The 14,033-nt window shown below is 47.1% G+C and overlaps 1 protein-coding gene across 1 annotated transcript; it reads right to left on the bottom strand.

The window, feature by feature from the left end:
- Positions 1 to 1,997: 1,997 nt before the first annotated feature.
- LOC137413800 (uncharacterized) lies at positions 1,998 to 9,389 on the bottom strand. Its single transcript, XM_078768740.1, has 9 exons — positions 9,318 to 9,389; positions 8,791 to 8,979; positions 8,407 to 8,548; positions 8,137 to 8,311; positions 3,627 to 3,850; positions 3,416 to 3,487; positions 3,076 to 3,245; positions 2,523 to 2,783; positions 1,998 to 2,240 (listed from the first exon to the last, which is right to left on the bottom strand). Exons 1-9 carry the CDS (start codon positions 9,387 to 9,389, stop codon positions 2,091 to 2,093), a joined length of 1,455 nt encoding a protein of 484 aa, XP_078624866.1. The 3' UTR covers positions 1,998 to 2,090.
- Between the last annotated feature and the right edge of the window lie 4,644 nt (positions 9,390 to 14,033).

Raw genomic sequence — 14,033 nt, 5'->3', positions numbered from 1 at the left:
TTACCTGGAGGAAGTGCATCGACAGTTCGAAATAAGGAATGCATTCAAGGCAGGTTCCACAATGGTAGGCCTCAAAGCAGGTGCAGCAATAGGCAGAGTTTAATCACTAAGTCAAGGTTCAGGTGCAGCGATGGGCTGAGTGGTTGGTGACACAGAACCTTCGGGTGGAGAGAATGCAGTTGGAGACTTTAGAAACACACGGAAAGGTCCTCAGCCATGAGCCCTCGTCAAAAATGGCCACTCTACGTCTGTCTTTGTTTGTTTGTTTCTTTCTTTCTTTCTTTCTTTGGAATCAGGTTGGTGGCAGGTGTGCTGCGTTTGCACTTGCAGCCGCAGGCAATCATCGGCTTTATAGGCATGGGCCAAACCATTTGGTTGAACTCAAATGGGGAGGGGGGTGGTAGGAAGAATAAAAGAATGGTCAGACACCGTAACGATATGAATTTATTTCTTATAAGGTGTACAAAGATCATTTGAAAGGCTATATAATATATATATTCGATGTATGTTGGTGTATTTTGTGACGTCATATTGATGACGTTTTTCTTCCGGTGTCTATGTTTAATGTAACAGGTGAAATGCGTCGGGTAATAACATGTGCATAAATATTTGGATTTGGTGAGGGCATTGGATTATTAACATTTCATTTATTTAATTATTCAAATTCCACGACGTGAGTGTCAGTAGGAAGACAATCCGGATGAGGAGGAGATTTATTGATAAACATAGCAACCGCAATACGAGGTGTTATGGTGTGTGACCTTTCTTTTATTTTTCCTTGAAGCCTGCCCGAGTTAGAACGAGTGGTTTGTCAACCGTTGTGCTGTGCACCCCCTCCGAATTAGAACAAGTGGTTTGGCTCATGGGTATGAGGGCTGTGATTGGTTGTGGGTAAGGAAGGGATCAGCAAGTCGGTTCACAGCATCCTTTATAAGGAGGAGTATGCTGTAGGCGTGCCTGACTAGTATTTGAAGTCGTGCTGGCTTCATATGGGGTTCTCTACTCGGCTTGGTGAGTTGTTTTGGCTTTGTTTATGTATAGAAATAGATGTTGTTTGTTGTGACCTATGAATAAAGTCGGTTTGGTCGAATGTGTGGTTTGATGGGGTTGGTTGTTGTAACACAGGACACGAGGATGAGGGAGACTCTGATATGGGTATGTAATGGATTTTTTTTGGAATTGTAGTGATCTTGGTTTCGACTCTGACTTTGAATTGCAATTGCATGTACTTGATTTGAGCCTTGGTTGTTGTCGTCAACGGTCTAATTTGCGGTCTAATTTTGCAGGGATACCTCGTTTTTGCACTGCAACAATGGGCTGCCATTTGCACTTTCGTGGACATCCATGGGTTTTGGAGGAATATACAACCTGGGAACAGCAAGGTAGCATAGCGTTTATTCGCCTGTGTTTGAAATGTGAAAGTTGCAGGTAATATATGTGGAGCACAGTGATTTGTGGGGAGTGTTCGAAATACTGAGGAATACACGTACACCGGAAATGTGTGAGAACTGTCGTTTATTTTTGAATTGTGCAATGGGCATTTATTAGATTTTTTGGGGTTTTTGGTTTTGAGGTTTAGCACGTACGACCTAAAATGGGCGTGCCGGATGGTGCAATGACGGGATATTTGGACTAGTTTTATATGTTGTACACCTGAGGAAAAAAAGCAATGGTTTTTGTGTCAGCAATTTATTTGACGTCGCACATGCATAACAACAAGCAATACTGACTCGTAATATAATATATATACATGTTTAAATTTTGATGTCATAATTGTGTGTGTGTGTGTGTGTGTGTGTGTGTGTGTGTGTGTGTGTGTGTGTGTGTGTGTGTGTGTGTGTGTGTGTGTGTGTGTGTGTGTGTGTGTGTGTGTGTGTGTGTGTGTGTGTGTGTGTGTGTGTGTGTCCCAGGGGGTTGTGCGGTAGGATAACACAAACAAAGGATGTTTAATGAATGTGGGTAGGTGGAGTAAAGGGGTCATCAATTGCAGTAGTTTTTAAGTGGCAGTTGTAGTTAGGTTTATTTGGAATAAAAGCAAAGGGGTAGTCGTACATTGTGTGTCGGATCGGTGAGTTGTTTTTATTGCTCGCTTACAGTCGCAGTTGTTGTTGGATTGTGGAACACGCCGTCAGGTGTTCGTCGTCATTGTGGACGATGTAGTGGCGCTGTTGAGTGGCACGTGAGTGGCACATGTGGTGTGCCACGTTCTTGGCTTTATTTTCGTTGATGTTGCTCGTCACCTAGGTGTAAGGAAGAGAAGGGGTGGCATGAAAAGATTTGCAGATGGAAGGATGAAAATCCTTTTTGCAGTGTACACCTTAGTGACGATCGGTGTTGACAATAGGGAAAGGGAAAGTGCGCAACTGCGCATGCATGTGAGAGTAGTGGAACTGCGATCATGGCATGGTGTATGGTGTATGGTGTATGGTGTATGGTGTATGGTGTATGGTGTATGGTGTATGGTGTATGGTGTATGGTGTATGGTGTATGGGTAATTGTGTAACACAAGGTGTTGTACTTACGTGCGTGGCAATGGACGTACGTATTGCACCTGCCGTCAAAGTGGTCTTCATTCCCAGGGTTTGTGATGCTGCCCTTAAGAGGTTCGACATATTTTTGCAAGGGTTTCCTCTGCTATTGAAAAAGAAGGTCTGTTGTTTTTGGTCTCTGAATCCCGGTAAGTTTTGTCTGATGTTTGCAAAGATGCACATGAATTTGTGGTCTTGGCTACTCAACGTGACCGTGGCCCTGCCGAAGTGGGCAGCGGTTTTGTGTTCGGGAACCTGCAAATTAAATTGGGAAGGATCGTGTCGGTGGTGCAGTACACTTTTATAAGACGTGATTGGACGATGTGATGTGTGTGTGACAGACGTAGTTGGTTGTTGAGGGAGTGTTCCTTTGTTGTGCATTGTTAGAAATTTCGAACACATTTTATGTGCCTTGATTTGGAAAGGAAGTGTTGTGACGGTATGAATGTCGTTGCATTATTGCAATAACAATGTCCTGTGGATACGGCTTAGTTTGTTTAGGTGATGAAATGCAGTTCGGCTTGGACAATGCACACCGTATGCTTACGTGGATGAATCGTGATGGGCCTTTCCTTGTGGCGTTGCGGAAGTTGTCCAGGGTCATGTTTGTCATGACGCCTTTTCTGTGGCCGTTTTTGATGAGCAGCCGGGCACATAACAGTCCGATTATTCGGACAATGTTGCGTGCTGGTTTTTTGGGGTTGCTTTTGATTTGGTCTGAAAAAAAAAAATGAAAGGGATAGCGTCAGCAATAACAATTGATGTGTGTCACGTTAGGCTTAGGTAGGTTGGCATGGTTGGTTGTCGTCCATGTGACTTGTAGGAGGAATAAGTGAGTGTACAGAAATGTTTGGGCAAATGTATTTGCTAGGGTCGTCATCACTTACCAAGAAGTTGAGGGATTTTCATTGTGCTTTTTTGCACTATTGTTCGCAGTTCATGTTTGGAAATCAATTTGTCTGTGAAAAGGAATCAAAAGAGGTATCATTATTTGTTGGCGGTGTGCTTGGGTATATCATTTGTCATGAAAGCAAAGGATCGTTACCTGAGATGGATGGAGGAATAGGTTACGCGTACGTTTTGGGTGATGTTTCTTACCTCGTGCATCTTCCAGGCGCTGTTGGTGTTGGACTCTGACATGAGGATTCATTTCTCTTTGAAAAGCCGAGATCATGAAGACAATGTGGTCGAAATTTTGGCTCGTCAATTTGACTCGGGGAAATTGTGCCGCTTTTAAAAATTTCATGAAAGAGCTCAGCGAGGAGAGATGATTCTTTATCGTGGATGGTTTCTTGCCGGAGCTTCGTAAGGTGTCGAACCATCTAAAGACGTGAAAGTATTGGAAGGGCATTTAACCAAACGAGCAAGTGAAACAATAAAAGCAATGTCATCAATAAAAGGACAAGTAAAAGTAACGCAAGCACTAAGTGAAGCAATTGCTATTGTTGTTATCATTATTAGCATCGTTGTCATCATTAATGTTGATGTGACGGTTAGGGTTTTGGGGTATCGTTTTCGTTAGGGTTGTCATTGTTGTTAGGTTGGTGGTGGTGGTGGTGGTGGTGGTGGTGGTGGTGGTGGTGGTGGTGGTGGTGGTGGTGGTGGTGGTGGTGGTGTGCACGATATATTTTGGGCAATGTGCATGTGTGGGGTGTTCATTGGTGGTTGCAAATGCGAGGGACGTGCATCGGGTGAGTTGTTCGCGGGTGCTACGTTGTGAATGATGTCATATGCGCGATCCTGAGGACGACGATTTTTCTTTTTTCTTTTTTCTTGTTTCTTTTTTTTTTTTCCCGATACAAGATGGAGGCTCGCGAAAGAGGTAACATTAATCACACAGAAATGTGAAAGCGACACATGAAACACAAAACGTAGAATAAGGGCAGCGGTAGACAAGATGGGGAGAGACAGGGGGAAGGAGACAAACAGAACATTTGAGAGCAGGGACATGCCGAGAAATGTGTGAGGGGGGAGGGCTTGGGGGGAGGTGGGAGAGGTGCAAAACATATGAAGCCTGTAAGGACTTGTAGGAAAGAGGTTGGAATTAAAAAACAAAAAACCGAAAAAACGGTGCATCTGGGGTGAATCAGCGGGGGTAGAAACGATCAAGGTTTTGGATGGGGGAAGATATAAGATAAGATAAGATAAGATAAGATAAGATAAGAGATGGTGGTGAACAGCTGTTTTAAAGACCTGAAGGGAGTGGGGGAGTTTGTTTCACAGGCGGGAGAAGAGGGGAATGAAAGAGTGAACGTGAGCAGGGAGCCTAGATTTTGGCAATTTAAACATAAGAGGGTTGCAGGCAGATGTTGTGCGACACGAAGGAATATTTGGGGGACAGAGCTGAGAGAGAGCTGGGGGAGCAAGGGCGGAGAGGAGTCGGTAGAAGGCAGAAAGATCAGCAACCTGTTTGCGGTGAGTGAGTGAGTGAGTGAAAGGCCCTCGGAGTTAAGTTCATCGCAGGAGATTGCAATGATTCTGAACGGTTTGGTTTCAAGAGCGTGGATTTCGAGGTGGGTGTGAGGCAGGAGCATCGGCCCAGAGGGGGGGGGGGGGGGGGACAGTATTGCATTGGGCTGTGGATGAAAGCGTTGTATGTGGTGAGGAGTTCAGGAGTTCAGGAGGTCAGGTGTGTCAAGGAAGGACTTAGCACGACTGAGGATTGCTAGTGGGTGACTGGCTTTGGGGGGCAGCTTGGAAATGTGCTTTTCCCAAGAAAGATCATGGCAGATAGTGAGACACAAAAGCTTGAGCGACAGAAGTTGTTGCAGAGGATTGTTGAGAAAGTAGATGAGAGGGTTTTTGCCTTCGGTCCTTTCGGAGAGACATTGTAAGAGTGTGACATTTGTGAGGATTGAAAGACATGTTCCACTTGTTTGATGAGTCTGTGATTTTGTGCAGGTCTGCAGAGAGTGACGAGTGTGTAGACTGTCGATCTGAGGCATGAGCATTGGAGCGGCAGATAGTGGAGTCATCAGCCAAGAGATGGAGAGGATTTTCCAGAGAGTCGGAGAGATCGTTGATGAAGACCTGAAATAACACAGGGCACAGAACACTACCTTGGGGAATTCCAGGCAGAACAGGAAGGCGACATGAGAGAAATCTATTGAGGGCCACACGTTGTCTATGACCAGAGAGGAAGTGTGCAAGGCATGAGTGGAGATTTTTATGGATACCATCGGAGGAGAGTTTGGTGAGCAGAGCTGGGTGCCAGAACGTATCGAAGGCACGTGATATGTCACGTGAGACACGTGAGACAGGTCTGATGTGTTGTTTGGCATTGAGGACCTTCATTCATTGTTGAGACGGCAGAAGCAACATGTCCAGAGTATCATGACCTGGTATGAATCCAAATTGATGATCAGAGATGAAGCTATTGGAGAAGAGGAAGGATTTGATATGCGAAGCAATGATGGATCCCATGACTTTGCTGATAATTGGAAGCAGGCTGATTGGTCTGTAGTTGGAAGGATCTGTTTTTGCACCCTTTTTTTTGTGTAAAGCATTAATGTTGGCTGATTTTCAAGATGGTGGCAGATGAATTTGAGCAAAAGAGAGGGTGACAAGAACAGAGAGAGGGTGACCTAGAGCCGCAGAGGAGGATTTTAGGAGCCGTGGGGGTGATGCCGTGTGGTCTAGTTGCCGAATCCGAGTTGAGGTTGGGCAAAAAAAAAAAACTGGTGCACCTTGTGAGGTGACAAGGACACAGAGTCCAGGAGCAGTTGGGTTCGACTGGGATAGGTGGGAACAGAGAGAGATGGGGTTGGGACACAAGATTTTGAGGCAGAGACAGAGTTGAGGCATTAGGCGTTGTCACGTGTCGGTGTCAACTGTGTAGCCATTTGAGGTAAGGGAGGGGATGGCGGTGGGGGAAGAAATAAGAGAAACCGATTTGCCCAGACGTCGGCAGCATTCGGAGGAAGGAGACAGGTTTGAGAGTTCAATCTTAAGTGTGGAGAGATGGTGCTTCCTGGTACTCCTCAGGGTAGACACACATTTGTTCCGAGCTTGGGGGAAGGAACTGAGATTGCCTTCAGTTGGATGTGTATTTCATGAGGCAAATGCAAGTTGCTTCAGGGCAATTGCCTGAAGGCAAAATTCAGTGTACCATGGACGGGAGGAAAGGTAAGACACCCGAGGACGAGACGAGACGAGACGAGACGAGACGAGACGAGACGAGACGAGACGAGACGAGAAAAAAAAGAGCTCCTTGCTTTGGAAGAATTGATGTCAGAGGCAGTAGAGATGGGAGACTCGTCGGTGGTGAGGAGGCTCTGAGAATGGCCAGAGAGATGTCGACTTTCACAAGTACATGATCAGAAGAAGCGATTGGAGTACAAGAAGAGCAGGAGACATTTACAGGGAAGTTAGTCATAAGGAAGTGCAGAGGAGAACATACTACATTGACTGAGATCCGGGTCGGGAAATTGAGAGATTGTGTCAGTCCCAATGAGTCGAAGAAATCCTGTGCTGAGGTGCCATGGCTGGTGAGAGAGGAACGCACACCCAGCCAGCTGGCATGATGATAGTTGAAGTCGCCACATATGAGGAAGAAAGAGTTTGGATGAGTTGATAGAAGTTGTTCGATGTTATCCGACGGGTAAATGAAAATGGAGTCATCACTCTTTGAAGGACGGTACAGGAGAGATATGAACAAAGGGTTGGAGCGGAGAGGAACCCATAGGCAGAGGTATTCCTGGGGGTGGGGTGGAGAGAGGGTAGTGCAAGGAGCGTGAGGAAGAGGTTTTTGATAAAGATAGGCAACTTACCACCAGGACGAGGCTCAGGTGTATCGTAGCTGAGGAGGGAGTAACCAGGAAGAGATGTTAAGGAATCACAGACATGGTGAAGGAGGTAATTTTCCGTTAGGCAGATGAAGTCTGGATTGTGAGAAGCAACCCGAATGTCGAGATCAATCGGGTTTGAGGTGCATATCGTTAATGAGGAGAGAGGGGGACCATTGGGTGCAGTATAGTATAGTATAGTATAGTATAGTATAGGGTAGGGGAGGCGTATGGTCCGATGAAGGATGACAGGGGGAGGTAGGAAGAGCAATTGATAGTGTCAGAGATTACAGAAGAGTTACAAGAAAGGGAAGGATGAGGAGGATGAAAGGTTTGATGGTGATGGCATGAGGCACAGTGACGGGTTGTCTGAGGGGTTGTTTGGTGAGGAGGAGGAGGAGGAGGAGGTGGAGGAGGTGGAGGAGGAGGAGGAGGAGGAGGAGGAGGAGGAGGAGGAGGAGGAGGAGGAGGAGGAGGAGGAGGAGGAGGAGGAGGAGGCGGAGGCGGAGGAGGCGGAGGAGGCAAGTAGAAGGTTCGGGGAGGTGGAGGTATGACATAGAAGGGAGAAGAAGTGGGGAGGAGGCAGCTTTGAGAAGGAGGCGGGAGGGGTGGGAGGAGCCAGGCGGGATGGTTGGGCGGAGATTCGAAAGGGAAGGGGTTGGGGGGGGGCAGTTTTGAAGGGGGAGGGGCAAGGTGGGAGTTTAGGAGGGGAGGGTCACCGGGGGAGTTTAGGAGGGTAGGGGGAGGGGCAAGGGGGGATTTTTGAAAGTGTATGATTAATGAAAGATGAACATTTATAACACATTGGGTTTATGCATACTTACGAGCGCATTTTGGTGGTTTCCTGCAAGAAGAGCATCGAGGTGCCTATGTCCTGTTTGCCCGCCATATGGCGCAGGAATAGGCGTACATGGGCAATGGTGGTGTTGGTGTTTTCTCGTTTTTTGGCGTTGGCGAATGTGCCACACATATACCGCATGTATTCTTTCAATAGTTGCACTGTAAATAGGTATGTAATAATTCATTGCATATAACCATGACAACCAAGGCAGGATAAATGTAATTGCTGTTGCACTTGCTAATGGTTTGCTCACCGTCAGGTGGAGGTTGAGCGGTGGCGCGCTTGTCAGCGTACCATTTTTCAATTCGGGTATACCTATCTTTGACATAGGTGAAGAGGTGTTGCTGCTCTTTGAGTTGTTGTATTAGATGACGGGCAAGCTGCATGTCTTTGTCCTGATAAGGAAACGTGAAAGCGACGTGGTGAATGGACTTGTTAATGGGGACAAAGCGCGCAGCGCGCAGCGCGCAGCGCGCAGCGCGTGGCCCATGGCGTGTAAGTGTAGGCCTCTCGGAAGCAATAGCGCCGAAGACTTTGTCGGGTGCACACGTCAACGCATGTTGGTTTGCTGCACGAATTTTGAGGAAAAGATTGCATTATCAGCATTGCGTAAAAGGTCAGGAAAGGATCAACTTACTTTCAGAGGCATGTTGTTTGTTTGAAGGTATGGACGAAGTACTCGAATCGCTGGGCCTGTGTCCTGAGGAATGTTGGTGTGGGCGCTGTGCCGCTGTTGGAGTTGGAGTTGGAGTTGAAGTGTTCCTTGTTGGTTGTTGTTTAATGGGTTTTTTTTCCTTCCTTTCTTTCTTTGTTTTGTGCCCACCCGCTTTTGAATTAAGGGTTAGCAGCATAAACGAGAATAAGTGTTCGTTAATCGTCATAGTGAAAATGACTTTTGTCTTGTTTGTGTGATGTTGAAAAAAATTACACTGAATGAACGAGGGTTACATAATGAACGGTGGTTGTAGTGCAATCCTTTTATGTCATCGGCGACGGGGGTTTTTCATCCGAGGGGGTTTTCCCCGCGATGGCCGGAAATATGTGCGTGGTGAGGTGTCCAGCCATATTTTTGTTAGCTTCATCGTGGCGTTTTTCCAAAGACGCTTTTTCAAACAAAATTAATGATCCTGTATTGTTAATGTTACTACAAAATAATAAGAATACTAGTAATATCCCATTTTCCCAAGGCGTTTTTGCCCGCAGTGAAAACGTGTACGAATAGGTTATCGTTATCATGGCGTTTGCCTGGTTTTTGGTTTCCTGGTTTCAACAGGAAGGATATATATCTTATATTATAAAGCACGTGCAGGTATGGTCATATTTTTACAACTTGCTAATGGTGTTTATAAGAGTAAATGAAGAAATTTTGAGGAATGCTGACGTCCCTGAGGGCAGGTTTACTTTCAGAAGTGAGCGAAGGTCTATTGTGCTGTATGTAAGGACAAATATTGCGTTGATAATGATAGCTTGGGTTCCGGTGAGTAGGTGACGTGTGAATTCTCGTAGGGACGTTTTGTAAGTAGCTCCTGGTGTTTCATAGGAAACTGAAAGGGAGAAGTTCGGGTTGTGGTCCTTGACTAAGCAGTGAGGTAGCGCTTGTGAAGGCAGTCGTTTCGTCACGGTTTGTGTACACAAGAAATTTGGTAGGTGTCGAATTGCAACGAAGATGTTATCATGTCGTGTAGGGCCTGGTCTTTTGAATGACTTGATGTGATATTGTATAATGTAATGCACGTTCTGCTCTTTTTAATGAGCTGGTGTACCATGTTTTGGTGTCGTGGGCGGTTTGATTCTTTTGAGTGACGTGATCTCACATATTATAATATAATGCACGGTGTGATCTTTGCAATGAGCTGGTCTAACATGTTATGATGTCGTGCGTGGTCTGATTGTTTCCGTGACCTGATAAAAGGGGGTCGTAGTCGTCGACGTCGTCGTGGTTGTGCGTGGACTTGGAGTCGGGTGTTTTTTTTGGTAGGATTGGATTTTGGCAAGGGGAAATTTTTGTGCATTCATTGGTTTTGCGTTTGTCAAGGGAGTGGTGCGTGCGTGCGTGCGTGCGTGCGTGCGTGCGTGCGTGCGCGATGTAGTTATGTTGAGTGGACGTGTCGGTAATAAATGGTTTGTCCATGTGTCTGTGTTTTGCTCCTCAGACAAAGAAGCAAGGAATTTTGGGGTCCTGTTGCACGGCAATGTGGAGGGATGGAGCGACATTTGCGTGTCCATGATGATTTGTCGTGTGACGAGGCACGCAGTGGGAGGATTCTCAGCGTTTCAAGGAAAAGGTGGTTGCAAAGTTTTTGACCGTGCAGTCTAATGGGCGTGGCAAAGTGCATAAGGCTACGGGTAATGTCATGTGTACTTGGCATGTTGTTGTTTTGTCGCACATGCTACGCCTGTGAGAGACCATTTAGTTTGGTGGTGCGCATTTGACTTAGTGGATTGTTTGTGGTCACTTAGTCATTTGGTCACTCATTTGGTGTTTTGAAAAGAGGACGTTTGAAGAAACTGTTTGCGTTTAATGGTCATGGCATGCAGGTACGTGTAGTTGTGCGTGTTCGTACGTCGGGGTTAGCGTTTGTCGTTGGTTTTTATTTAATCGTTGTGTGCATGTGTTCCTTGGGAGCATATGTATTGGGAGGCGTCATGTTTATCGTTGAAACTTTGGTGTTAGGTTTCGGGGAACTAAGAAGTGCCCTGTGGACGGGTGTGTGAGGGCTGTCGACAGGGTTGACAAGCATCTTAAAGCGGCGCATGGGCTGACGGTGAGTTATTGTTGTTGATGATTATGTGCGTGGGTGCGTGTCATATTTATGGCATGTATTCAGTGTGTGCTTGGATGGACGGACGGACGGGAAGGATCGGTGGATGCACGGATGTTTGCATTAATTTGGACGTGTTCTGCATTTTCATTGACGTTTGCATTTGTTATTAGGTGAAGGACGAGCGGTATCAGGTGCTTATGGCTGGGGTGAGGGGGTGTGCCGAGGAAGCCGGGCCAAGTTCACGTTTGCATGTTAGCCGTGGAAGCAGGGCCAAGACGTGCAAAGTCGGGGCGCAGGTGGACGTCCCTGCCGTTGCTGAGGTGGCGAAGGTGCAGGGGAACGCCAAGGGCATCGCTAGGGGTTCAGGTGCGCCTTCGCCAGGGCGCAATTCATCCGAGGACGGTTCCGACGTGGAGGTCTTGTTGTCCTGTCAAATCACACGATTGCCGTATTTGCTGCGGGCAGGGGAAACGGCAATGTCGGTGGGACGGTGTTGTATGTTCATTGGGAAGAGGCTGAAAGTGCTGCATGGACGGGATGGTAAGTGATTGAAAGAATTAGTTAGTGTTTCCTGTTGTTGTTTCATGGCAATGCCCTGTGTGCTGCGACACGTGTTTGTATGCTGAAGGCTCGTGGATGCATTGTTGTCTTCCTATTTGCTGTGAAGGACGTGAAAGCGAACAAGTGCCTGGTACATCGTCGCAGGTGCTTTGTGTCGTCGGCCACGAGATCCAGGCGTCCACTGAGGCCGAGGACGATCAGAAGGGCGATCAGCAGGGTGATCACGACGATCACGGTGACCACCATGACGAGGAGGACAAAGTTCACCAGGAGTCGGAGTCGGAGTCGGAGCCGGAGCCGGAGGCAGAGCCAGAGCACCGGAATGATGATGATGAGGAGGAGGAGGGCGGCGGCGAGGGCGGCGAGGGCGGCGAGGGCGTTTTCGACGAGGACGATGACGATGACGACGATGATGATGCTGAGGAGGGGGGGGGAGGAGGAGGAGGAGGAGGAGGAGGAGGAGGAGGAGGAGGAGGGAGGAGGAAGAGGAGGAGGAAGAGGAGGAGGAAGAGGAAGACGAGGAGGACGAGGAGGACGAGGAGGACGAGGACGAGGAGGAGGACGAGGACGAGGACGAGGAGGACGAGGAGGACGAGGAGGACGAGGAGGACGAGGAGCAGGAGCAGGAGCAGGGCCGGCCAGTGGTAGTGGTGCAGGGGCTTGTGTGGCGCTTGGGAGCAGTTGTGAACGTGGTAAGTTTATTAGAGGAACAACAACCAGAAAGACAACATCATCAACAACAACAACAATCACAGGCATTCTAAGGGCATTTTACGTTGTACAGCGGCATATCCCGAGATGACGTTTGACTTTTACGTACGGAATTTTGAATGGAATGTTGTGTGTGTTTGTTTTGTTTGTTTGTTGTTTTTTGGGGGGTTTGGTGGGGGGGACATTATGGTATATGTTTGGGGCAATGTGTGACGACATAACGATTGGCTGACATCAGTCGATGAATGAAGTTGATATTTGTCCTTGGTGGGATATTTTTTTTTTGTTTTCAGAAGGAGCGGGAAGTGTTGAAACGCCCGGCCGAAGGAAACGTTTGCGGAGTGGTCGATCGTCGTCGGCTGCGTATGCTTTTGTGAGTGAAAGAGTTTTTATCCACGCAAACGTCATAGTTTATATTTGCAAGAGAAGTGTTTGTTGATGTCCGACATGGACATGGTTTTTTTCACGGTTGTTTGATTTCGTATCGGGATGCATCTTCATGCTTTGTCTATGGTGTGCTCATTGTAAGGTTCGACGACGGAGAAAGTTGGATTACAACAAGAACATTTTGGACCATCTGGAACGTGCGTTCGCTCATGAGATTGCGTGTAAACTGGTTACGAGACGCAGGGTAAGCATATGGAGAGTGATCATGGATATAAGGGCGATTTGTCATTGTCCTGGTGTAACGTAATACTGGCGTTTACTTCAACGTATGTTGTGTTACATTTACTTAGGTCGCTGAGGTATTACGTGCCGATGAGGGCTTGAGGGAGAAGTGCCGGTGTGAAGGCTTGACGGTGGAGAACATTCGTGGTAAACTTCGTGCTTTGTCTCAAAGGCGATGACGCTTGGCGTTTGTTAGTAAGTTTTGCCGGTGTTGTTGTTGTTTTGGCATGTTTTTTTTTGTTGGCATTTTGGCATCTGCTCTGTCATATCGAGCTTTCTCTCTGACCGCTGTATATGTGTGATCGTGCATGGCTCAACATGTCACACCTTCCCTATGAACAGCGGTGTTCCTCAGGGTTTTGTTTCGTCTGTAACACTGTTCCTTCTTTTTATGAATGAGCTGAGTTCGTCAGTGGGCGCTGTAGTGAGGTTGAGAGACCGGGTTGCTGTTACAGAGCCGCTGGAATCTGACGTCCGAGATTAGAGAGCCGAACATTCGGCTGTTACAGAGGTAACCACTCGGATTAGAGTTCGGCTGTTACAGAGCCGAACTAACCCTAACCCTAACGAGACGGAGACGGAGACGGAGACGGAGACGGAGACATATTTTATTTGCTCTGTTGCGCTGATGTTATTAAGAACCCTTTGAAAATACGCAATGCCGGTTAATTGTTCGTACATCGGAAATATATGACTGTGTGTAAAGGTTGAAGGCAACCACATTTGGTGCAGGCGTTCACGCATTTTGTTGGACGTGTATGTTTTTGAGTCGGGGCACGTTGACGGAGTTGTTTTGGAACGGAACGGAACGGAACGCAACGCAACGGAACGCAACGGAACGCAACGGAACGGCAGTGTTAGGTTTGCTGGACATTTCGTAATGCTCCGTGCCGTGGAGTTGTTATTAGTCCCTTAGCGGTGTACACCGGAGGGGACTATAGGTTTTGCGGTCCGTGCGTCTGTCTGTCAGTCCGTCACGCAAAGAAAAGTTTGCGGGCTTTTTTCTCTCTAAATTCTTATTGCTAATGCTTTCAAAGTTGGTACATGGTTTCGTCATGATAAGTTTCAGATGAAGTTGGAACTTCACGACGTTTCGATCATTTTGGACAAAGTTATGGCACTTTTAGGTTTGGTAATTTCAGCAAACGTTTTCCGGACGACAGACTGCCGCTAG

This window comes from Myxine glutinosa, unplaced genomic scaffold (genome assembly GCF_964187855.1).
Source record: "Myxine glutinosa unplaced genomic scaffold, kmMyxGlut1.1 SCAFFOLD_306, whole genome shotgun sequence".
Classification (NCBI taxonomy): Eukaryota; Metazoa; Chordata; class Myxini; order Myxiniformes; family Myxinidae; genus Myxine; species Myxine glutinosa.
Note: the sequence above shows the minus strand (reverse complement) of the source record. Positions and strands in the feature narration are given on the sequence as shown.